General features: G+C 42.5%; 1 protein-coding gene, 1 long non-coding RNA gene and 2 other non-coding genes across 5 annotated transcripts; all 4 read right to left on the reverse strand.

The window, feature by feature from the left end:
• Positions 1-4116: 4116 nt before the first annotated feature.
• Positions 4117-6337, reverse strand: LOC131566530 (uncharacterized). Of its 2 annotated transcripts, XR_009275555.1 has the most exons (6): positions 6320-6337; positions 5972-6051; positions 5363-5386; positions 4870-4940; positions 4621-4727; positions 4117-4245 (listed from the first exon to the last, which is right to left on the reverse strand). It is a non-coding gene; the product is annotated as an uncharacterized LOC131566530 (long non-coding RNA). The 2 variants fall into 2 exon arrangements; XR_009275554.1 differs by lacking the exon at positions 6320-6337 and having other exon boundaries at positions 5972-6126.
• LOC131566705 (small nucleolar RNA SNORD65) lies at positions 4317-4390 on the reverse strand. Its single transcript, XR_009275580.1, has one exon. It is a non-coding gene; the product is annotated as a small nucleolar RNA SNORD65 (small nucleolar RNA).
• On the reverse strand, positions 5052-5125 carry LOC131566701 (small nucleolar RNA SNORD49). Its single transcript, XR_009275576.1, has one exon. It is a non-coding gene; the product is annotated as a small nucleolar RNA SNORD49 (small nucleolar RNA).
• Positions 6338-7600: 1263 nt separating the features above from the next.
• NCBP3 (nuclear cap binding subunit 3) lies at positions 7601-23948 on the reverse strand. Its single transcript, XM_058817850.1, has 13 exons — positions 23796-23948; positions 22194-22259; positions 21332-21437; positions 20323-20448; positions 18288-18416; positions 16005-16078; positions 15018-15126; positions 14121-14220; positions 13728-13834; positions 12431-12716; positions 11527-11684; positions 10216-10380; positions 7601-9720 (listed from the first exon to the last, which is right to left on the reverse strand). The coding sequence occupies exons 1-13, from the start codon at positions 23946-23948 to the stop codon at positions 9485-9487; spliced, it is 1815 nt and encodes a 604-aa protein (XP_058673833.1). The 3' UTR covers positions 7601-9484.
• Between the last annotated feature and the right edge of the window lie 1630 nt (positions 23949-25578).

A 25578-nucleotide genomic window follows, 5' to 3' on the forward strand; every position in this document is an offset into this window, starting at 1 on the left:
GCTGTCTGATCAGGGCTGATAACCAAATTATCATTGGTGCCACTATTACCTTGACTCAGGTGTTTATTAATGAAGTTTCAGCTATCCAGGAAAATTTATTATTTTTTATTATGGCTGATAACCTCAGGCTTAGCTGGGAGTTTGTCTTTAATGTGCTGTTAAACCTCAAGCCTATTCCACTGCTCAGTGGTAACAGCACCCAACAAACCTTTAGGTGCAGTTTGCAAGTGCACAAAATACACAAAAAACCAAGAAAATCAAACCTAGAGTGACTATTTGACAGGATCTGGGAAAACATGAGCAAGAAAGCAATCAGAACATCTGGGAAATAAATCAAAATGATAAAGAAAACCAAGGAGAGCCCAGCAGAAAGTCACAGGCAACTTCAGAAACATCAATCATTATTTGTTTAGAGTTTGTGCTGCAGCTGGGCTGTGCAATGATTTCACCACAAACCATTACAAATAAAAAAAATTGTTATGGAAAAAAAATCCAGGTAATGACTTGCAAAAATGAACAGGAGTCTAACAAACAAAAATCTCAATTATTGGAGATTAAACTTTTAACATCTCTATTTGATTAAAACAGCAGGGATTTGAAATCAGCCTGCACTGAGTGCTTTCCTCACTTGCATTTTGTTCAGGTTTCAGTTGCACACAGGTGCTGGGCTGGGGGTGTTCACTGACTCAAAATCCACCTGGAGCAGGCACAGCCTGGCAGCTCCTGAGCTGCATGGGAGGGGAGGGTAATGAAGGGCAAATCTTGCTTTATTTTTATCAAATAAAAATAAGTTTTAACTCCTCTGGCTCCTCCTCACACTTTGGGGTGGAACCATGAACTGCAAGTTTGCACAGCATCAAACCTCATCAAATGAGGCTTTGCTGGTCCAACACTGAGACACATTAATTAACAGCTAATTAAAGAGTGACATTATCACTGTGTGTGGAATTCTCTACACAGTAATGAAAGTTGCAAATCTTATTACAAACAAGGAAGGAAGCAGCAGAAAAACCGAGTTTCCCCAAAGAATCTTCAAGGCTGCAAAAATCTTTTTTATTTCAAATGCTCTGAGCTTGGTCACTGCCCCACCTTGTGGGCTGGAGTAAAGCAGGACAGATGTGACTCTGAATTAGAGCACAGGAGCAGAAAATGCTCAAAGTTCTTTAAATAAGCTCTCCTTGCACACCCTGAATCAAACCCCACCCACGTTCAGCAGGTTTGGGATCAGTTCATAACAGCTGGGCTGAAACTGATGTCAAGTGTAAAATTAAGGCACTAAATGACATGAGGTGACAAAGCAGGGGATGTTTGTCCTGGCAGAGCATTAAATGATGCATTAACCTTGTCCTTCCTCACAGGAACACAGAAATGTGCTCCAGCTCTGGCAGCACAAGGTCAGGGGGTGCCAGGAACACCCTGAGCCTGAGAAAGGCCAAAGTCCCCCTGGTTGTTTTGAGTTTTTGCTCTGAGCAGCTCAGGAGTTGCTGCCTGTGATGTCTCAGCAATTGGAACAAAGCTTTTGACATCCTTTAGCTGGGACAAAGGAGAAAACAAACCTGGGACACTTTTCTTGCATGACACCAACAGCAGCTCCTTTGTGCCTCACTTCTGAGATGAAGGAGAGTTGGAAAATTAACAGCTCCTCCTGCTCTGAGGGGAAAAGGAGTGAAATATCAATATTTAGGATTTCTTGCACTCTGAAAAGCTCAGACACACAGGATATCCCTTCCTCCCTCCTGATTAAGGAGCTGCAGCTCAAACTGCCTCAGCTGGATCAGCAGCCAGCAAGCCAAGAGAGAGCTGCTCTTTACATTGCATTAATAGCTGGCAAGTATTAATTACAGTAATTTATGGCTTTGCATCAGTGATGATTCTCATGCTGCTGCAGACAGGATTGCTTTACAATACTAATCAAGAAATGAGGATGATAACCAGCATTTATGTGAAATGTGAAGCTTGTGATTTACAAGCTGTGGATCCTCTCCTCCTCCTCCTCAATTCCAGCCCCTCAGCCCAGATTTTGGGGATAATCTCCATGTTTTCTCTCAAACACTGATTTGAGACATGGCATTGCCATCTCTCTTATTGCTAAAAGCTGGCACTCAGCCATTCTTTGCCTTGTTGCATATTTTTTCTTTCTGCTTTAATCTTTTCATCTACTTTAGATTTATCCAGGGTTGTTGGCTGCTGTTGAGTGCCAAAGGGATTCCTGCCAACTGTTCTTTTGAAACCTTTAGAAAATCCAAAATAATTGTGTTTTAAAACCAGATTTTTGTCTGCTGTTTATTCCCCAACACTAAGTTTTAAGTGCTCCAAATGTAATCAAAACAGAATGGTTTTATTTCCCTTCCCCTCAAGCACCATGAAATTATCTGTGCTCCCCTGGAAAATCACAGTAAAACACTGAGGACATTTGTTATGTTTGAAAGGCACCATTTTCTAACAGAAATAACATTTTCCATTCATTAATCTCAGCAAAACCCCAGCCTGCTAAAGGATTCCTGCTGAGGAACTTTGGTTTTGATTAGAACAATAAACAAGTGATGCTAAAATGAAAACTCATGAATATTTATCTCTAACAGATACCAACTGCACCCTCAATAAATCCAGGTAAATTCAATATTCAAGTTTTCCCAGATCAACTTTGCTCTGCTTTAATGAGAGATTTCCAACATTAGAAAGCAAGAACTTTAAAACAAGTTGCAGCAAACCTTCCTTGAGCAAATTAAACAGCTCATTAAACAATTTGCTCATTATTTCTGTTTGCTGAGGGCATGTGGCTGCTTTTACCTCCATGGTCTGCAGATTGACATTTAAGAGGTGGATGTTTGTGGTTTTTGAGAGCTTTAAACCCATTTCTATTCCCAGTGTATGTTATAATATAAACATGTTCTAATACACAAGCTCGTAAAATCAGGCAAAAATAAGTTTTGGTTCTTTAAACACTGGGAACAGAATGGAATTTTAAATTTTAATAAAGCAGAGGAGTAACCTGTTTTTCATCCTGCTCAAATCCTTTCAGATTAAGAGCAACTAATTAATTCCAAACATGTTTTACCTACTCCACTGCCCAGGCTGAATGTCTTTATTAAGCCCTGGATGTACTTCAGTAACAATTCTAGGAAAAAAATTCCAGATTCATTTATCTGCATGTTGTAGAACCAGATTTCTCTGAAAAACACTGAGCCCGTTTTTCTGAACACTAACTTTAAGAGAAATTCCTGAAATTCTGCATTTCATGCAATTTACACCTCAGGCAGCACAGCCACCTGTGCTTTTGGAGGGACAGGGACACTGCCCTGATGCCACACAAGCAGCACCAGGTCACAGCAGCTTCCAGTCAGAAAATCAAAATGAAAAGCAATTCAGATGAACAATTTGATAAATTGAACAATGAACAAAATGAACAATTCAGATCTTCAGCTGAACTGCACAGGGAAGGCAAAACAATCCCAAGCTCTCCCACTTGGAGCTGTGCAGTGACCACTGTGATCCCCCCTTGGCAGTGACCACAGGCTTGTGAGGAATTGGTTTAATTATTCATTAAATTTTGCAAAAAGCCTTTGCAAAAAGCACACCCTGAAACCCTCACTGCTGACACCAGGTGGGCAGAAGGCTCAGCACCATCACTTTGGATGTTTGGAGCACTGAAGTGCAGAACCTGCCAGTTCTACTGATATATAATTAAGCTAATTGGGAGTTTTGGCCTCAAACACTGGGTTGTAACTCTTTAAAGCATCTCCAAGTTGCCAAGATTCCCCCTAACCCTTGAACTTTGCCTCTGCAGCAGACTTTAAATTCAAGTTTGAGATCAAAATGACAAACAGCAAGCCTGCAAACAAGCTACAGAAGCAGCTGCATTTGCTGCCCTGGTTGTCAGAGCACTGAAGGGCTGATCTGTGCAGTAATTAATTAATCTGTGCAGTAATTAATTACACTCTTGGTGTCTTGTTTAAACTCTCATTACCACCCTAAAACCCACTGGCATCATCTGCAGTGAAAATTTTTCACTCTGGGTACATCTTCATCTTACAGCACATTATAGGAGTGCCCATTTTCCTTAATGCAGTAAAGTGACCAAACAGTGGTTCTTTCTTTTTTAATTATTTTAATGTACATGTAATAAAACATTTGAACTGTTACCACTTTGTAACAGGCAGAAAAATGTTCTGTCTACACAAACTCCTCAAGCCCAGGTGTTTTGTTGGAGTCCTTCTGCCTCAGAGATGTTTGCAGCAGCATCACCTGGAACACAGGAGCAGGGTCAGGTAACCAGCTTTAATCCTCATTAATGCATTTGTTAATGAGTCAGATATCATCAGAAAACCTTTTGCTCACCACCAGTCAATCTGCCGGTAATTCCAGCAAGTTTGGGTTAGTTTCATCATGTGATATCACAGGAAATTGACACTTTGTGGCAGGAACAGGAACAGACCTTTCTGTGTGTCTGCAGTGCAGAAACAGCTGCTCTCACACATTTACTGCATTTTTTGCCTAGAGCTTCATTAATTATACATTTACAACAGAAAATCTGCTCCAAATGTACAATTAAGTTTCTTTTTGAGGCTGCAGCCAAAAGCCACCACACTCAGCTAAGAGCACAATGAATATTAAACTCACCCAGCAGATTCTCCTGCTCTGCTGTCCCAGTGCCCTCCACAGGACTCGGGAAGAGCTGTCCCATCAATGGGGGGACATCACCACCAGCACAGCCCTGCAGGCTCTACCTAAACACATCAGAAAATAAAGATTAGGCTTGAAATTCTAAGGAACACAGACTCAAGCTCCTTATTTCCTATAAACCTCACCCTAAATTGACATTCCACCTGGTATAGAGCTCTATATAATGCACTGAGACCCATCACTCACCTTCACATCAGAGCCACCTCTCCCAGCTGCTCCTGGTGCTGCTGTGTCACAGCCAGGTGGAAGGCCCAGCTCTGCAGAGAAGTGGGACAGAAGGACAAGGTGAGATGTTTCCAGGGACAGCAAAGCTGCCTGCTGGCTCTAGAGGGCGAATGTGGAGGTTTGAGCTCCTGTGTGTAGCTGCATTTCAGACCAGAACCAGGGTATCGTCAGTTCTCGCATCTGACGGCACTTCCTATTCAGGGTTATCATCATCAACAGCCGTTCATTAACTCCTCTAATTAATCACTCAAAACACCAGCTTGTATCTTAAACAGTTGTACAATCTCCCCCGTTGTCATGAAGCATTAACTCTTGTGTGTACACAAAATCAGTTTTGTTTAGTTTTTATTTAACTTAAGAGGTAATTTTTACAATTATTTTTGACTTGTAAAGGCCTGGAACTTCTTTTAACAACTTTGCCCACCTTAATGTAAGAAGAAAAAATTGAACTTACTCTTTACTTCACGACATCTTTCTGCTGTGGGAATAAAAGCAGAAGTGTTACTACAATGCTTTTCAGCAGTATAAAATAAGTTTATGCAGGGAAAAACAAGAACAAAACCAGACCCTCACGACCAACTCTGCTTGTGTTTCCACCCATGCTTACATTGATATGAATCACTGAAATATTTATATTAGACAACTATTAGTACTCAAATAATTCTCTAAATTAATTCTTAATGAGGAAATTCTCTGTAAGTAATTCTTAACGTGGAAATTCAGAATTATGTAAACTTAAAGTAGTAGAAGAATGCAGCTCACAAGACTGTATTTACCAACATGGCAATTTTCAAACTGAAATCGCCAACACCCCAATGCTCTGGGTGCAATTTTAAATGACACAGAAAGGGTCCATTACATTAAAAAATTTTAAAAAGGGCTTTAATTGCTGATTTTTATGGCTGCAGCGCCACAAAAACCCACGCACAGCGCTGGATGCCGAGCACTCCCCACAGCAGCGATTCCTGCAGGGCCCTCACGGAGCCCCGGGCAGGCCGTGCCAGCAGCGCTCCCCACACACACAGCTCCAACCCGGCCGAGCCCCGAACCCTTCCCGACTTACCGGGGAGGCGTTTCCGCGGTCCCGGCGGGGTCCGGACGTTGCCGGCGGGGTCGCGGTGCCGCTGCGGCCTCCATGGTGGCCTGAGGGACAAGGACCATGAGGGCGGTGAGGGCCATGAGCTGCCACGCGCCGCGAGGCCGCGCCCCCCCCCGCCCTTCCAATGGTGCGGCCCGGCCCGCGCGGCCCAGGCAGGCCCGGCGGCCGCTACCATTGCCGAGCTGGGGGAGCGAGCGCTTCAGCTCGCTCAGTGGTACGGGCCCTTCGCTCGGTACGCCGGGCCTGCGCCTTCCCGCTGCCCGCCCTGCAGGCCCCGAGCCCGGCCCGGAGCTCAGCCCGGCCTGCTCTCACCTCAGCAGCTCCAAGGGCACGGGACGAAAGGGCGCGAATCCGTTCGGCGGCCGCTTATAAAGCCTTGGGCCGTACCACCCCGAGCGGGGGCGGGCTGTGCCACTGCTCCGCAGGCGGGGGGAGCCGAGGCTCCCATTTCCTCCCGTGTGGGCCGTGAGAGAACGGGGCGGGCGGAGCTGTGGGGATCGCTCAAACCCCGCCCAAACCCCCCAAAAAACCCCAAAAAAGCCCTAAACCATCTCAGAGCAGGGACAGGTGACAGCCTCGGGCAGGGACCCTCGTGTGGCCGGGCACAGCCCCTGGGAGCATCGCCCTGCCCTGGGTTCTGCGTTTTCCAGGAACGCTGGAGAGGTCGGAGCGATTTCAGGCCACTTTTATTTAGAACAGAACAGCTGGTTTTAAATAAAAGTTCCATTCTTTTCTCATTGTGTCATCTTGAACTGAAAATAGGGGTGTTTTGGTGTCCTTTTCCCTCTGTTAAGTGCATCAGCCATCGTTTTAAAAACAAACATAAAGCCAGCTTTGCTTTAAAATTCCACCCTCAACACCACGTGTCCAGTCAGCCTGAAGAACTATTTATCAAAAATCCACATTTTCCAAACAGCAAAAACTTCCCTACAAGAAGGACTAGTGTGGTGCTATAACAAATCAACTAAAATTCAGATCCTGCAGCAAGAGCCAAAGCAAACATTCTCCTTTTTTGCCATTTTCGACATAAACACATTTTAGTGAAATACACAGGTCCCGTCCCCTACCAAACATCAATTTCTGCATCAAATTCTTGTAGGTGATGATAGCTGAGAGGTGAGTGAAAAATCACATTAGCTAAGGATTGAACAACTGAACTCAGAAAGGAACAAAATTCTCTTTGCAATCTCTTGATCAAAGGGATGTAAGTTAAAATGTTGAGGAAAAAGCATTGAGTTAAAATTCAGAGTTCATTTTTATACCAAATCCCTGGCTCAGGTAACTAAGGAAGCCCAAAACTGGAAAGGATTCCTGATACCAGCACTTTCCAAGGCTTCTCTGTGCATGATAAAAAAGCAAAACCAGGCACACTCAATTAGAAAACCTTTTCTAAACAATAAACTTCATTTTTTCTTGCAGCTAAACTCCTGTGGGCTCAGCATCACACATAAACCCCCCCCCAAAACCATAAAAGCACAGTCCTGACCTGGATGGGGGAATTTTTAAGGCATATTTCTGACAACCTGGAAGGCAGAAGCAGAGTTAAGGGTCACAGGCCTGTACTTGATTCACAAATCTTTTAGATCAGCTAGAGATCCTCTAATCCCATCAATTTATCCTTCACCAGGTTTAAATTAGGAATATTGACATGGAAACACACAAGGGCTCCCAATAATCCAGCTTTGGTGCATGAGGTGTTGATTCATTTCAGGAAAAAGAAAGGTCCCAAATGGATTCAAAGCAGTGACACAACACAAAGGTTTGCTGGCAAAAAGACACCAGTGAAATAAATTTTATCAGGATTGGAAAGATGGGAGTGATTCTCTGGGAAAGCTTGGGGAGAGGGTATCAGTGAAAGCACACGTTTAAAATGAGTTATTACAGTGATCAGACATTGCAGGCGTTTCTCTCAACAGCACTTTTATGAGACATTTATATATTCAATAATTAAATATAAAATCAAGGATGAGTGTCACAAAACAAGGAAAGAGTAAGGCTTGAAGCCTGGTCAGCCCCCAGATTGCCCCTGCAGTCACTGTGCCTGTCATTTGACCTTTCATTTGACATGCTGCTATCCTCACACATCATAAAGCACAAGAAGAGTTCATTTTGCAGATTCCTTGCTGAAATCTCCAACCTACTTCAACTTAGTACAAAAAGAGGAGGGGCAAAAAAATAAAAAGTGAAAAAGTTGCTTGTTAAAAAGCAGAAATGGGAAGAGAAGTTCACAGATATTTTGGACTGACAGAACCAAGGAATAAGGACAATGCAAACAGATTTCAGACTATTAAAATGATTTTGCTACCTGTTGTTTACCTGAATGTGATGTGCTGCATTATTCCTCACTCAGAATTACTGGCAATATGAAAATAAAAATAAAAAACAGCAGCTGCACACTGATCAAACCCTTGTCCTACCCAGGGAGGGGTGAAAATATGCAGGTAAAAAAGCTGAATGGAACAAGTCACCCATGTCCACATCCACATGTAATATACAGGAAGAACATCCAAAATATTGACAGGAGACAGTGATCCTAAAGTTTTCCTTTTCTGTTTCACTTCTACATAGATAGAACAGCACAGAGGAGAACACCACTAGAGCTTTCACTGTGGCCAATGGGAAGATTCTCACAAATATAAAAATGCTTTCCAGCTGTTGGATGGATTGCTTCAGGACATAATCCAGGTGGAATGACAGGGATATAATCTCTCCTCGTGGAACAACAGCAAAAAAAAAAAAAAACAAAACACCCCCAAACCCTCAAGGGTTTACACAATTGTCAAACATCCAACTTTGCAGTCCTGAACATCTCAATCCCTGCTACAGCAGAATGTGGCATCACCAAAATGAATGAGCAGGATTCCTTGGATCCTGGTGGTGCCACTGGGATACCTATAGGGAATTTAACTGTGATAAAATGTGTAACTTGGATTTACATTCAGTGTGATAATCAATCCCTTCATGCTTTATCCTTGCTGGCTGCCCACCCAGGAAGCTTTATTGTTATTACTTCAGGAAGAAATGAAAGGTGCTGGTAAGAGCCAGAAGGGCAAGGCAGTGATCTGGATCATGAAATAAATGCCCTGTTCTTTGGATGAGGTGTGTAAAACATTTTGTTAAAAGCCTCCATGATGAAAACATCAAGAACAGAAAAGGTCTCCTTAAAAACACAGAGCATTTCTGCCTCATCTTTTAAGTTCAAAGCTCAGGGGAGAAAATGTTTTGCTACAATTCACTACAGGTTTGCTGTCACAACCAGAGATGACAATGCCCTGCAGAGCACAGGGCCGGCCACAGACTCCAGACAAATGTCTTTGCTTTAGGTTTCAAGTGGTTTATGCCTCTCTTGTTGTAGAAAAGGATCAAAAACACCTCTGGAACCTTCACTGCAGAGTCTTTGCCAGTGTCCAGCTCCTGGGCAAAGGGGATCCTGCCAGGCTGCAGAGGCAGCACTGCAGGGTCAGGCTGTGAACCCAGTCATGATTCAGAGTCTGAGCCAGAGCTGCTTTCCCGGCTGATCTCGATTTGTAGGGAGGGTAAATGATCCAAGCGACTCTTTTTTTGCCTGGACTGTTCTTTTTCCTTGATGAGAGCACCCCAAACCCTCTGCAGCTCAGAGTCATCTTCCTCTGGAGATGCCACAGAGTTTTCAGCTTTCTCTGGAGTCTTTTCCTGCGTCTTCGGAGCAGACCCCAATCTGGTCCATAAATTACCTAAGCAGATGAAAAACAATCATTTTATAAAAACCAAAACAGACAGGACTGAGAGGAAAAAGTCAAGGAACCAACTTTTGGTTGGTTCAAACTCTTCAACCCTTCCTACTCCTCCCACCTCAATATTTGGCATGGAACTGATTATGCTTTGAAGAGTAATTGAAATTAAGCTGCAGAAGGCTCAGGGCAGCCTTGTTCACGTTTCCCCATTTTCAAAGGATGTTTAATTCACACCTCCAGTGCCCCTGCATTCCTGACACTTGTTTTGGTGCCCACAGTTTGAAAACAGATCTTCAGCCCACCTCCATAAAAATCCTGCTCCCAAACCCCCCAGCTCCTCCCTACACGTATTTAGATTTCAAAGCTCTGAACAAACATTTGCTAATTTATCCTGAATTTCATTCAACTTCACCCCTTCATGGCTTTCTGCTGGGACTTCTCTTAGACTCCAAAACCAAAGGAAGTGCAGCAGAACATTTTCTGCACAAAACTAACCTGATTTCTTCTCTCTGGTGTCAGAGTAGAGGCCTTTCACATCTTGTTTGGGGATTCCCAGCCTGCTGTGCACATCTGAGATTGGTTCTCGACGAGGAGCACAGGCACTGCTTGGAGCTTTGATTTCTGGAGAGTGTGGCCTTTTTCCCAGTCTCTGCCTCACATCTGGGGATATTTTCAGTGATTAAAATGACAAAAAAAAAATCCTGTGGCATTTACTCTACCTCTGCCAGCTCAGTTTATGCTCATTCATTACTGAAACTAGACAGATTCTCTGGTTTTATCTTTTCTTTAGCCTGTTCATTTAAGTCTTTCATACTCACACTTCCTGGAAATTTCTGCAGTACAATTAAGTCAGATTTCATTTCAGTTTTGGCAATAAATTTGACATTTCATGTTTTCAAGCTGTGCTCTGTCCAAAAGATAAAAACCTAAGTTATCCCATGGCTCCTGCTGCTTTCCTGGTGTAGCAGCAGAGTGTGTAAATATCCAGCAGGAGGGAAAATTCCATGGAAACTGGTCTGCCTTCAACAATTCTTTTCAGGTAACAGATACCTTGATTTAAAATTCTACCACTGCTTGGTATTTGGCAGAATAAAATAAAAAGAATACTAAAGCTATTGATACTTAACCCTTGATGTGAATTTTGTATTCTGAAGTTTGCCTGGCTTAGCTGGATGTTCCCAATCTTACAGGGGGTCCAGACAAAAATATGAAGGGAATTTTGGGACCATGTGTCAACTTGTCAGAGGCCCAAAATGGGCAGAAAGGGTAAAATATACAAACATTATTTTGACATTTCATTAATACAAAAAGGATATAATATTATCTGACAGATAAGTTAAAAGATGTCAGAAGCAGCTGAAATGATACACATTTAAGTTAAATAAATAAGTTATTTAAGCTCAGAAATAAATCCTGCCAAATTGAAAACCACCCATATTCATGTAATGCACATTTGTAATGTGTATTTATGTGTATTTTTAAGTGTAGTCAGTGTTTCACATTTGATTTTGGGCAGGACATTCCCTGTGTGCTGTTTCTCAGCTGCAGAGAATCTCTGCCTCAAGGAGGGAGCGAATTAAAAGGGAAAAAGTGGGGGGAGATTGGCACAGGCAAAGAAAATGGATGGAAATCAACATCACTAAAAAAGCTTTCACTAAAGTGTACTTGATTGTTTCCCCAAAGCAATTCCCACCTCAATCTCTGAGTGAGGACAAACTGTGTGAATGCAGAGCTTATCTGCAGTGGAGCACAGGTGTGAAATAAATATATTTTAGAGACAATTCTGCCCAGCAATGATAAAATCACCTGATTTGACAGTGCTGTTTGGCTGCCGTGGCCCAGAGTTATTCTGACGTTTCTCTTCCAACAGGAGCCTCACATCTGCAACTTTCTCCAAGGATCCTTTGCTGCCAATCCTGTTTTTGATGTTGCTGGTGGCTATGCTATCTGCTCGCATGGAATTCCTAAAAAAAAATCATAGATTTGATGTCCTCTAAATAAAATTCAATCTTGTGTTCTAAAGTCTTCTTATGTGGAAAATTACATCACAAAAAAAAATAATATCATGACTTCTCTGCTGAGAAAAAGTAGTAAAAACAGTGCTTAGAAGCTGTTCAAGCCAGAATCCTAAATATAACAGTAATTCCATGAATACCTCAGTATCCATTTCAAGGCAGCCTCAAAATTGTTGACATTATAATGAGTACAACCACCCTATTGAAGGGGTGGTAATATTTATTTGGATTTATATGGATGTTATTTTATTCATCTACAATATATACAACTTTGGCTAGTAAGCCCATAATAACATAAATTCCTCTTTGTCACCAACAACTGAGGGTTATTTTTTTTCCTCAGATAAAGAGCAAGAGGCAAAGAGATAACAGAGAGAGGAGTTATTTTTCCCTGTTAATTAGGGTTGTTTGCATAAATTTCTCTTGATTCTACTTCAGGTAATAAGCAATGACAGAGAGATCTGCAGAAAAAGCTGTATTAAAAACATGTTAATTCTGTTGAAAGCCTAGTTTCTGTATTTCTTGTTAGAAAATCTATACAAAATAATATAATATATAAAATAATAAAATAATAGATTTTAATAAATATATCTTATTGTTTTATATAATTTTGCTACCTCAGTCTTCGGCAGCTCTGTCGCTAAAACCACGCAATCCCTCTTCACTGCTGCTTTTAAAGACTAAGAAACTTTTACCTAATATTTTTCAGCTGTGACTCCACCTCATCTGCATACATGGTCATCTTCATGCTTTTTTTGGGCGAGGGGGTGGAGATCATTTTCAGCTCCAGGTCATAATCCATCTCGTCCGAGTCGGAGGCGCTGGCGCTGGATCTCCGGGCGGCGCCGCGCTCCCGCGCCTGCCTGAAGGCCTGCAGCTCATCCCGGTACTCCACCACCACCCTGTCATCCTCATCCATGTCCTGATCCTCCTCCTCCTCCTCTTCCTCCTCTATGGGCTCCTCAGGAACATTCACCAAGCCTGCAGTGAAACAAACTCAGTTCTGATCTACTGAATTTTATACAACCAAAACCTAAAGGAAAATCACCTCACTAATTAATGATCTCCTATAAGTGAGTCTGTAGGTTTTAGTTCTCTCTTCTTAAAGAGAGAGAATATTTTGCAGAGTATTTTAACTGGAATCAATAAATGGCATAAAACTGCTACAGGACAAAATGTGTTCATTCCTCAGAGGCCTGGCCAAGCACAAAGCTGGACAGAGTAATTAAAGCACAACTGCCTCCTGTAGGAGGTGCAGCTCTTCCTCCCTGAGCTAAGCACAATTCCCAGGATCTTACAGGGCTTAATGTGCCAGCTGCTGGCTCTGCAAAAATCCCTTCAAGTCCTGCAAGCAGCAGTGCCAAAAAGAACACAGGTGTCATTATGATGCATTCATCACAGACACTGATTTAAATAGAAACAATTTCAATTTAGTCATCAGCAGCACTCAGACATCTCTTCAGACAGCACTACATGACCAACATGGAAAATCTTCCATGAGATTTGTCACATCCATGGCTGTATTTTTAACAGGCCAATCACATTGCACTTGTCTCATGTCAGATTTTTACACCCATTATTTTTCTACCTTAGGTAGGAGATGAAGGTATTCCAGCCTAATTAATAGAATTTTCTCATCTCTATTGTTCTACATTTAGAGATTGGGAGAATTGACTTGGCAAGTGGGACAAATTGCCAAGAAGGCTGAAGATGTCATTCATCCCTTCTTTTGGCCTTTGATGCCACAGTCCCCATGCCCTAAATTTTATAAAAGAAAAATGTCACATAAAAAGCAGCAGCTATTTTGGGAAGCAATGAGCAGAATGAAGTTTCCACCTCAGGAATTTCCTGTAAACTCTTAAAATAAGACTGAAATTTATTTTTTTAAGAAGACTTCCACAGATCCCATGGGATTGCTGAGGCACTGCTGCAGATCCTGGCCAGCCCTCCATGTCCCAGTGTCCCCCAGGGCTGTCCCAGTGCCCCCAGTACCTGAGTGCCGATGTTTGTAGGGGGGAGTCAGGCCCACATCATCCCCAATCAGAGTCCTCTTCTTGATCACATCCCGGTGGATCCTCCTGGAATGGTACCTCCTCTTCCTGAAAGCAGAGAGAGAGGCTGACATGCCTGCCACAGGAATTATGGCTCATTCACGACCCCTAAATCCTGCAATTCTCACCCACTTTAACAGCAGATAAGTTTATGTCAGAGCTGGTCTGAATAGAAACTTCATTTTCATGAGAAAAGTCTCTCCTTATAATTGCAAAAACATTATTTACCTTGAAGCATCTACATAAACTCAATAGAAAATCCACAAATTAAAACAGTTTTAGATTAGCTTGTCCAATTACCTGCAGTGTTCCAATTCCTCTGTCCAATACTCACCAAGAATTGCTAAGAATTCCTTTCATGCCTCCGTAATTTGGATTGCCATATTTCATGTAATACTGGCTTCTCCTTGCAGCTCCCAGCTCCTTTTTGTCATCTGCAAAAAACATAAATTATAGGAATTTTTCCCTCTTAGAGCATAACTTACAGCACAGCATAAAAATAAATAACTATCCAAAGACAGAGAGCGAGACTGAGTGTGCCTTAAAATCAGAATTACTTCACCCTCCAACATGAAGGATTCAATTTTGCTTACACCTCTGGAATTTCTCCTACCACCACAGCTTTATTTGTGTCTAGAAACTTAATTCCAGGGAGACTGGGTTTGTAGAGATCAGCTTAACAGGGCATTACATCCCCCTGTCACTGCTGCAGTTTCCACTCACCTTCCTCATCACCTTTCTTTTCTTAATGAATGTGCCACTTCCTGCATGGTCCAGAAATTATATGGACATTAATTTTATTTTATTAACATGGATATTAATAAATAAAATTAATATTTAGCAATAATTCTTACTAATCCCTCATTGGCATCTCCAGTTGTATCCATATTTATAAAATGTGGAATTTACTTCTGGAAAAAGGCATCATTTCTATTCCATGGGATTGGGAAGAATGTCTTGTGCCCAAAATACAATTTCCAGGTACAATAATTTTCATACAACATGAACTGATATAATTGACACAAGAAATGTAGATTTGTGGCAAAATTTTAACACCTAATAATTAGCAAAAAAAAATCACACTTTTATAAGAAGTGTAATTTTTGAGGTGTTTATAAGAAGTGTTATTTTATAAGGAGTGTTATAAATAAGAAGCAGGCACTTTGAGGCATTAATTAGCCAACAAATAAAAGTACAAGAAGCAGTGAATTCAGGGTGCTTGGTCATTTACCTTTAGTAGCAAATCTCATGAACAGCTTGTTTCCTTTAGCCAGTTTATTGGCAGGGCGAAGGTCGTTACGCAGGAGGGAATCTTCTTCTACCTGGGAGAGGGCATCCAACTTTGGGGGCAAAAAAGGGATTTTGGACTCAAAAATCAAATTTTTGTTGAACAAAAATGGGTTGCTTACAGAGAAGCAATCAAGTGATAATGAAGAAAGTCGCTTTTCAAATGATGTTCAAATGAGCTCTGCTTTATTTTCTTGACAAGCTGATGTTAATTTTTAATGTAAACTGCCCTGAAAATGTAAAATATTTCCTTCTCTTGTTCCATAACATTAACTCAGGTTATTAAATCCAGTCATTGTCAAATGACTCTATATTACTGACTGAAATGCAGAAAATAAATAGCAAAACTCAGGCATTGAAAAGAATGATTTTTTTTTTCCCCCTGTTTCATATCTAAATTATTTTATTAACAGGTTGTCATGCCCTCACACAATGACTAAAACCATTTCTTTTTCATTTATAGCTGCTTTATAGAAACTCAATTCAGACATCCATGATGTAGGAGTGTTCACTGAGCCATTGCTACAGGAAACCCTAATCACACCTATTATACACTCAGGCAGTGAGGATTAAATTGCTGCCAGGCCATCACTGTATGTGCTGATTCCCACAGATCCATGGGCAGCCTAAATCCCATCGGGCTCTAAGCACTTTCCCTGCTGAAAGGTCACTGCCTTCCATTATTGTTCTGTCATTGCCTCCTCTCAGCAGAAAAGAGAAGCCAGGCTCACTCTTCAACTCCCCAAAATCTATTTTCACAAAGCCCTTTCCATTGGGATTATCACCACCTGCACTCCCTCTCACTCCCCACCTAATTTATTTTGATAATTAAATTGTGAATTGCAAATAGAAACCTAAAATGCTGTGAAAACTTCACCCCAGCCAGAGCAGCACTTCCAGAGCAGAGTTTCCACTTCCCTTCTGTACTGACCTCCACATCACTGGGATTGTCATCCTCAACCTCTCCTTCTTCTGTCTCATCATCAGAGCTTTCCTCCTGTTTTTCTAAGGAAAATAATTGGGGAAAAAAAAACAAAACAAAACCAAGCTCCATTTTAGTGTGTCAGCCTCATTTGATTTATGATTACCTACATTGTCTAAAATCAGCCTGAAGGTGTTTTCCTTCCTCCTGAGCAGCCTAGGGAATAATCAAAGCACTGAATGCCTATGGAAAAGTGGAGCACAGTGAAATTCAGAGCCCTGTGCCTGCAGCAGCACATGTGCATCATTAATTTAATTCTTTGAAAGCAAATGAAACTGCACTGCCTGTCAGGATTTAGTGTGTTCAAAATCAGAGATCAGCAAGGCCAAGGCACTAAAGGCACATTAAAGCATTTCCTTCCATCTCCTTTTCAAATGCCTGCAAATATCCAATAGTAACAATTAATCAAAAGCTTGAGAGAGAGAGTAGTAAAAAGGAAAAAAAACCTAACCTTAGTGACTTAATTTTGCTGTGAAATAACTAAAAAATAAGAGCATGCTTCCAGAACTGTTAAAATTGTGAGTTACTTTGATTCCTCAGTTCTTTTTAGCTCAGTGTAAGACAATTCATGGTGGTTTTTTTTCCAAAGCCCCCAAGAAATAAAATATTGTACAAAAGTAATGACTGTGGACAGCTATGAAGTGTGATGTGCCAATATCATTTGCAAAGATCTCAAAGTATTTCATAGGCCTAAGATTAAAAAATTCTCCCTCTTATATTTCAGAGTTCCTTATCTTAAAACTCTTCCAATGGACTTAAAAACTTAAAATAGAGAGTGGCAGCTGTCCAAATGATCCTGAAAATATTCCTGAGTGAAATCAATAAAGCACAATTAACTAAACTGAAACCAAAGAGAGAATTTAAGTAAACAAATTACCCAAATTTAAACCAAAATAATTAGGTTCCAGCAGGGAGAGTACTCAGGCATTTTTCTCCCTCACAAATTAGAAGTTTCTCACAGCACAGACCAATCTTTTGCTTCCCTAAGTGTCTAAACAGCCCTGAAATTCCTATCTAAAAAAAGGAATGTAACCAAGCCAGATGACTCCAGGGTATCTGTATGGATCTCACACCTTAAGATGTAATTGAACACTCTGTACTTTCTCTAATATCCCACTTTTCCAGAGGAACAGGAGTAATTCACATGACAGTTCTTATTTTCAGATGAGGTGCAATGATACTATAATTAGAGCAGGATTAAATATATATGTTTATGCTCCATTTAAGCAATGTCTCTAATCTCCAAAAATTTCCTAACAAGTCTTACTTGAAGCTTTATCAACATTTGGCCAAAATTAAAGTCATGTGGATGGCTGAGGAGCCACTGCTTTGTGGAGAAAAGGAGCAGGAAAAGGGGGTGAATTCAGAGAATCCATAAATTTAACAAAGCCCTAAACACCAAATTTCCCAGAAAGGCTTTTGGAAGAACTGCAGATATCTAACAGAGAGATTGGCTACTTGCATTTAAGTCATATACAGCATTTTAAAGCAAAATCCATGGAAAAGTTAATAAATATAACATTTTTTTCTCTGTATCTTGTGATAGAGCACCTCCAACCACAGCACTCACAGCAGCCTAAGAGCAAAACTCTCCCCAGGCAGCAAAATTCTGATTTTAAACTTCCCCACATAAAAGGAAAATAAATTTACAACCAAGGCAGCGAGGTACCAGACTGTTCACGACACAGACATGTACTTTTGCTGCTCTGCTCTTTTATAACCAACCTTTTAATAACTTCTTTCTTAAAAGGATAGCAGCCAAATTTAGAGCTGGTACACACCCTGCTGAAGTGATGCACTGTCACGCTGCTGTGAGGGATCCACTTGAAGGATGCTGGTGCATCAAAAAGGGAATTAGCTGTGGCATTTCAAAAATAGGCCACTTTCTCACACCTGCTTTTTGCCCACTTTGCCTGCCTTTGTAGCACATCACCCAGAGCTATTTCTGTGCCCAGGGCCCACTATAAATACCAGCTCTTAGTGGCAGCCTCATCTAACACGTTTAGTATCGACTGAATACTGCTTTTGGTCTAGCTCCAACCCACCTTTTAAGAAGCAGCTTCTTCAAAAGGTTTCCAAGATGAAAGCCTTTTTTAAAGTGGCAGAATACATTTACCTGCAACTATATGATAGAAGCTCCTTCAGTAATTTAGGTTATGCAATACCCCAGCACAAGTTTAAACTTTCATTGATTTAATGAGATGATGGCTGTATTTGCATATCTCAATCTACCTTTCTTGGTTTTTTCAGCTGTCTTCTCCTTGTTGTTTTCTCTGCTCTTTGTTTTCTCCTGATCAGGCAGGGAACTCATATTTATCAGAGCCCGCGTTGCTGTCACTTCATCAAGCCAGACCACATTACCTGGGACAAACAGAAACACAAAACACAAATGCAGTTGGTGTCATCAAGCAATCACATCTCCCCCTGCCCTGCTGGAAGGAAATCAATGAAAAAAAAAAATCAGAAATGACAGAAAAAGCCATCAGATCTCTTGCAGGGAAGGTCATATTTTTTTACACACCTGATAAGCTGAAGGACACACAATTTTCAGTTTGTTAAAAATCACTGAAATGCACAACAACAGATTTGAGAGGCTTCCTGAAACCAGCAAATCAGGGCACTGGATGGGGATCAGTGGATCCATGTGTTCCCAAACAAATGTGATTAAGGGAGCAGCAGGGGGCAGGAATGAAGCCTGGATCTTTTTCCCCTTTGGCAATTGACAGAACCTTGGACTTTACTGCAGAATTCTGTTAATCTTTTCCAAAAAGCAGGAAAATAGGGGGAAATAGGAGACTGCTCCAGCACTTTGTACAGATTATAGGGTACACAGGTTCACAGTATCATTCAGGATGTGCCTTAAGCATCAGCAGATGGTACTAAAATATAACTTATTAGGCCAATTAAAAGCATTTAATAGATGTTGAAATTGAAAGAGCTAAAACTGCTTAGAAACAGGATTTGAACAAAAGCTTTCTGCATTTGGTACAAATACAGCAACAAATGTCTCTGTTCTGCTGTTAAGCAGAGTGGATTCAGATATTAAGACTGTACAATGACCCAAAATAAGAGAATCTCTCTTAAATTACTCAAACAGACAAGAATTACAAGGTGAAGAACACCAGGTATTAACTTCAACGATTGGTTAATAAATCTACATTTTTTTCAGTCTGCCTCATCTTCCCATTGCCAAATTTCCAAAACCTTCATCATTTCAGATTCATCATTTTGAAACACAGGACACTAAATCCATCTTTGCACTAAGTCACCTTAAGATGTAATTCAGTTGGGAATACTGAAGTTTTTGCCATGATGCAAATCTATGCTGAAAAGAAAAAGCTTCTTGATATTTCTACCAAGTGTAGCTGACATGGTAACTCACACACAGCATGAAAATTCACCATTAAAAAAGATGTGCAATAACCATAACTGGGTATTGTTACAACCCTGAAGCCTTAATTTTCACATGAATTTACTCAAGCAGCATTTATAAAACAGACAATCTTAGATTGCCTCAGACAGAGTTAAGCTGTGCATTTCCAAGCTCCTGCATCAGCACAGGTCCATCCAGCAGCTCTGTACTGTAATTATCCACCCAGGGCTCACTGGGTTTCACATTTTCTATCAGCTTGTGCCAGTACCTCAAGCTGTCATACACAGTGACTTCAAGGTCACCATCTATTTTGTCTTGCACTGGAGCAGAATTTCTTCAGGGTCACTCCAGAGAATGAAGGTATTGATTCTCAGCTTTCAGCCACGCTTGTCAGGAAGTTTCCAGCTATTTGGAAAACCTGCGCTGGCTCCTTTTTCTTTTTCTATTATTTCAGGCACAAGGTTTGTAGCATGACAGTTTCACAGTATTCCAGTTCCATTTTCTGTAGCAAAAAATCTCTTCTACAGGTGTCAGTGAGGAAAGCACAACTCTCCACCACCTTTGATCTCACTGATCTCACTCCCCAAAACAGCCCTCACCATGTGTACCCACATTCCTTTTCCAATCTATGGAAATCACACCCAGCTGCCACCTCCTTCCACCCACCCATTTCTCCTGGAGCATGCACTACACAAATATGGCAACAAATCTCCTCCTCCTCCCAGAACCATCTCAACCTGCCCAACTGCACAGCTCAATCACCCTCTCTCAGATATATTATTTATGTCAAGGTGGAGATAATAATTTTAGACATTTTTCTTTTTTTCTTTAGAGATACAGCTGTGACCAGGTTTAAATAAAAGAGTAAGAATTACAAATACTCTGTTTGCTTACATGAGGTGTCATCCAGCCACTCAATATGAGCAGGAGGATACTCTTTGAAATAGGCAAAGATGTCCTGGGTGCTCATCTCATCCACTCCACAAATGTAAATGGTGTCCAGTCTTACTTTAGGAATTGCTGTAAAGAGGAAAAGACACAAAACTGGTACTTATTGCAAGCTTTCAGATTAGTGCCATATCAGTTTATAAAGCAAATACTTTAAAATAAACTAAAGAGGAACTAATTGAAGTGAAGCATGACACAGACCATAACTTAGTTTATTCTTCCACAATGCAAAATTTTAAATAAATTAAGAATTAAAAGAGGTTTCAAGCACTGGTAGATACAGAGATTGCACAGCAACCAACCAGCTTGAAAAATATTTTTTTTCCTTTTTGAACACTGCCAAAGTGCTATCATTAAGTACTAAAGAACCAGAACAAAACAAGGCCCTGCACAAAGCACTTCCACTTGCATCACCTGATGGTGAGCTGTTCCAGGCCACAGCTTAGCAGGTCCAAGCTGCCAGCTGGAAAAAAAGCCTTGAGAACCAACTGGGTGCCAAAAGCACCAATCTGTTGTGCACACATCTCCTGGCTTCTGTTCCAGCTTGCCATCAGTGCAGCTTCACTGTGTGTACAGCAGAGTCTGAGCTCCCTGTGCACAGGACACTGAATCCTCCACGTGTACCCACACACTGCTCCAGGCTTTGTACAAAGCATTTAAAAATTCTTAAAGAAGGTGAATCTTGGGCATTTAGCAGTAGTAAAAAAGGCACACCAAAAAATGTTTGCTTTTCCTGGGGTTGGTAAAACAAGAAGTGAAGTGGCAGGTGTCAAATAGGTTAAAAAAATAATAACATGCAAACAAGGAGGTGGAAGAACCCCCAAGTGATTCCTTTCAGCAGTAATGGGGAAAAACCTCTGGGAATGTAGGAAATATTGCAGGATAAATCAAGTCAAGACACTGTGAGGAAGTAACTGAAGGGATCTTTGCTCCTGAGTGCTGGATGAACTCGTACCTTTCTTCATCATGTCCCGGTCCAGGGCCACGTTCCTCTGGGCCAGGTTCACCTCAGCCCGAAAATGGAAACGTTTGGCTCTTTGCTCCTTCTTCTCTATTGCTTCCTGCAAAATGCAAAACAATGCACTCAAACAGGAGCCAGGAGCACACTCAACAAACTGCACTGAGGATACCTAAAATCTACCAGACAGCAACGATTTGTATTAATAATTCTGTTAATTCTGGAGAGACCTGTAGGTTTCAGAATGTGGAAGTAATTCACAAAAATATTTCTGTGTCACAGAACAGTTTTTGTGTGGATCCAGCAATGGGAATCAGGATGCATGGAAAACAAAGTGGCTTGGACAACACAGACTCCATCATGGAACAGGAGCATTATAGTCCTTAGTAATAAATATTAGACCTTACTAACAAATATTAAATACAACCTCTCTTCTAAAAGAAGTCTTTCTACCACAGGCAAAATTAATCTTCGAAAATGATATAATTTTCCCCCTATTTTTTTAACATATACAAAAGTGTGAATTTGTTTTCTGAGCATGAATTTAACACTGGAGAGCTGGCTCCAGAGAACTTTTTAGACTGGCAACTCAGGCTCCTCTTATGCAGCTCATGAGCAACAGTCTGCCTGGAACTTGTGCAGTTTTGGGAACTGGCTGAGAAGCTCCTTGTTCTCCAGATTTTATTAGGTAGCACTATAGATTTTTGAATCTTTGGAATATGCAGTGATTCATGCCAGCTGCATCACCTGAACACCAGACTAAGCCTTTGTGCATGCTGGGAAAGAAAGAAATGAAATGGTTCTACCTCTCCAGGGGCAAAAATGATAAAATGTTGAAGAGCCATAGCACAAAAATTACCTTGGAGGTTACATCTATGCCAGTGATGAAACTTCCAGCTTTGTTTTCATATCTCCTACTGGTGTCCTGAAACAAAGCAAAATGGTCATGAAACTTCAATGAGCGCTGAAAGCAACACATTTGTTACACTGAAAAAAACACCTGATCATTCTTACAAGAAATAGATCCTCTTTTCACTTTCACCCCATCTCATGTCAGTGAAACTGAAAGCACTGAACTGAACCAAACTTCCCTCACTGTAAGGATTCTTTCCTTTGACAGAATTTAGTTTCTATGTCAGCTGCTGCCAAGCTTTTACTCTCTCAGTAATACAGGAAAAGTCATCAAACATCTTTCCCAAGTAAGACTTCTACAATTTTGGGTTTGGGTAAAATTTCTTTGTAAAACATGAGCAGATTTAACAGTGATACCTGACTACTCAAATGTCAGTTTGAAGCTTTTAATCTCAGAAAGCGAGAACACCAAGCCACATCCAAAATTAAACAAGTAACTTTTTATTCCTATCATTATTTCAACCCCAAATTCCAAATCCCAAGGTGAAACATTTCTGTTTTGATACTGAGAGAGGGTAAAAATGAAGAATGAGAGGGGAAAAAATTACAGGTTTCCTCTCTATCAGTCAGAACTGCTGAATTCAGAGGGACTAAGCCCCAGAGCCCCTGGACCAATGACCCAATTCTGTGCCCTCCATTGTTTGCATCTGTAAAATGGCACCTCTTGATTCTGACACTCTCAACTGGCAGAAGTTCGGAGCTGGAAGAACATCTCCTCCTTTCCTTAGGAGTAAACGTGTTCTTTACACTTGTGCTGCAATAATTCCTTTGGCTAAAGGACCATTTCTAGAAGTAGGTTAGTCTCAGTTTAGAAAGACCGAAGAACACACACACAATCCAACTGCTTTTCTTAGTAACAGCACCAAAGTTCCTCTAAAGCTGCCAAATGGCCAGAGTTACTAGAGAAGGAAAAGCAAAATAAACATGGTTTTTCAAGCTGAAACCCCACAGTGTCTGAGGTTGACTCAGGGAGCAGAAGGAAGTGCAGCACGATGCTGTCTCTCAGGCCACATGTTGTGCAAAAGCACAAGCACACGTTGGTAGACCAGCTAATTAAAGATTAGCTTCCAAAGCAATTTTCACCCAAGTTTTCAGAGCAAAAGATTACTTAGGATTTTAGAACTCTGACCCATTTTTTAGTTGGTAAACCTAATCCTACTAAAACTTGTACAGAAACAATCAGCGAGTGCAAAAGGGCAGAAAAACATGGGGAAGGAAGGTCTCAAAGCCTGCTCGTCAGAGCCCACAGTCCCGGCGCTGGTCAGTCCCTGAATTCCCTGCTCCAGGAATTTATTCCCGGCATCAAACACCCCCTGTACACCCTCCCTGCCACCCACAACCCAACGCTGCACCCCAAATTCTTATCTCCGCCGCTTCCTTTATTCCATTCCTCCCCAAGTACACCCCGCCCGCTTCCTCGAGTCCCCTCACACCCCCGCTCCCACATCCCCGCTTTTCCCAATAATCCCCCCAAAAGCCCCCACAGAGCGCCCAGAGACCCCCAATCGCCGGACCCAGCCCCTCCGAGCCCCACACCGCCGGCCCTCACCGGGATGAGCTCCCGCAGCGAGCGCCTCACAGGGATGGTCTCCAGCTCTCCCTCTTCCACCTCCATGGGCTCGGGCTCGGCGCCGCGCGGCTCCGCCGTGGTGGTGCTCGCCTCCGCCTTCACCGAGATCCGCAGGCCCCGCACGGCCGCCATGGCTCCGCCAGGCCCGCCCAGCGCGGCCAGCGAGACGAGCGCGGGGCGGCACAGAGCGGCGGGGCGGCTCCGAGCGCCGAGAGCGGCCGGGAGCGCCGGGCGGGCGGAGCGCGGCGGCCCCGAGCGCCGCCCGCAGCACGGCCTGGCCCGCCCGGGGCTCCCGCCGAGACCGAGCGGACCCTGGGAGCCAGCGCAACCCCCGAGCCCAGTGCACCCCGAATCCAATGCACCCCCCGAACCCGGTGTGCCCCGAGACCCAGCGGACCCCGAGCCCGGTGCACCCCCGGAGCCAAACACAACGCGAGCCCAGCCCGGCACATCCCGGCCCGCCCGGAGCCGGTTCATGCCCAGGGGCTCGGGGTAGAACGGCCACAGAGACCGGGCAGAGCATGGCTTCCCCGTGTCCCCGGCGCTAGAGAGCGGACAAACACAGAACTTAAGTCTTTTCCCCAAAAAGGGTTTTTTTTTAAACTATCTGAACTCTAATGTTCAATTTTCCCGTCCATATTAGTGGAATGTTACACCGCTGATAAACTAATTCTCAGCTCGTAGTCCCATTGCTCACGTTCAGTTATTCTCTTTGTCCCCTTGTCCCAAGGTGTTCGGGTTGTTCCAGGAGAACAGCCTTGCCTTTTCTTGGCCTAAATAAACCACATGCTTTCACCAGTCCCCACGAGACCAGTTCTTCATTCCCCTCATGACTCTAATCAGCTCCATTCCCTCACACACAGCAGACCAGAGCCCTGTTGTAGCTGAGGAATTGCTCCTGCCCTGGCATCATTATTTCACACAACTGCCAGGATACACAGCCACATCCCAGTGTTATTGTGTGTTATTATCACACCACCGGGAATTCCTGTTACCTCTCCAGCAGGACCTTCCCCTCCAGCTCAGGCTGCTCCACGCCTCATTTCTGTGTTTACATATAAACTCCATCCAGTGCATTTCCTGTGACTCGTCACTTTCCCTCTGAACTGATGGTACCTCCCAGGAAAACTCAAATTTAGACTTTGTCACCAAGACATTTCCCAGCTGGCAGCATCAAGGCTCCTCCCCTTACACAAAACCCAGTGGGATCAAGAGATCCTTCTACCCATCACTCATTCCAAGATTATTTATTCTCAAGTCTTCACGCAGAGCTCATTACACAAAGGCTCGTGTCACTGTCCACCAAAAGTGCTGCTGACATCCCACAGCAGCACCTGGCAGGAACTGCTGGCACAGGTGACATTTGCAAGCCAGGTGTGAAGCCAGGTCCCAGGCCACAGGAGGTGAAGAAAAGGAATAAACAGGACACAGGCACCTCCTGCGAGCAGCTGAGCCTAAACAAGAGGAAACATTTCAGTGGGATAAATGCTGTTTCTTCAGGTCACAGGGAAAAGAAACCAAGAGATGGAACCTTCCTTTAGGTTTAGTTTTCTAAGTAGGACACAGTATCACCATGTGATCTAGACCAGCTTGACAAAGCCAAACCCTTCAAGGAGCAGCTGGGACAGGGTTATGTGACACCAGGTCACCTTGCCCTGCTGTCAGCAGAGTGCAGATGAACCCTGGGCTGACCCAGGTGTTTCCTGATTTTGTTTCAACATCCCTTGGATGTCACCTCAGGCAGAACATTGCTGTACTCCAG

The sequence above is a fragment of the Ammospiza caudacuta genome, chromosome 20, assembly GCF_027887145.1.
Source record: "Ammospiza caudacuta isolate bAmmCau1 chromosome 20, bAmmCau1.pri, whole genome shotgun sequence".
Classification (NCBI taxonomy): domain Eukaryota; kingdom Metazoa; phylum Chordata; class Aves; order Passeriformes; family Passerellidae; genus Ammospiza; species Ammospiza caudacuta.

Excerpts from the sequence above, each read along its gene's own strand:
- NCBP3 (XM_058817850.1), bottom strand. The coding sequence starts at position 23,948 with ATGGCGGCCGTGCGGGGCCTGCGGATCTCGGTGAAGGCGGAGGCGAGC. Across the intron at positions 20,449-21,331 it reads CCGGGACATGATGAAGAAAG|CAATTCCTAAAGTAAGACTG; the intron begins GTACGAGTTCAT and ends TCCTCTTTACAG. Across the intron at positions 12,717-13,727 it reads CTACAAACATCGGCACTCAG|GCTTGGTGAATGTTCCTGAG; the intron begins GTACTGGGGGCA and ends GTTTCACTGCAG.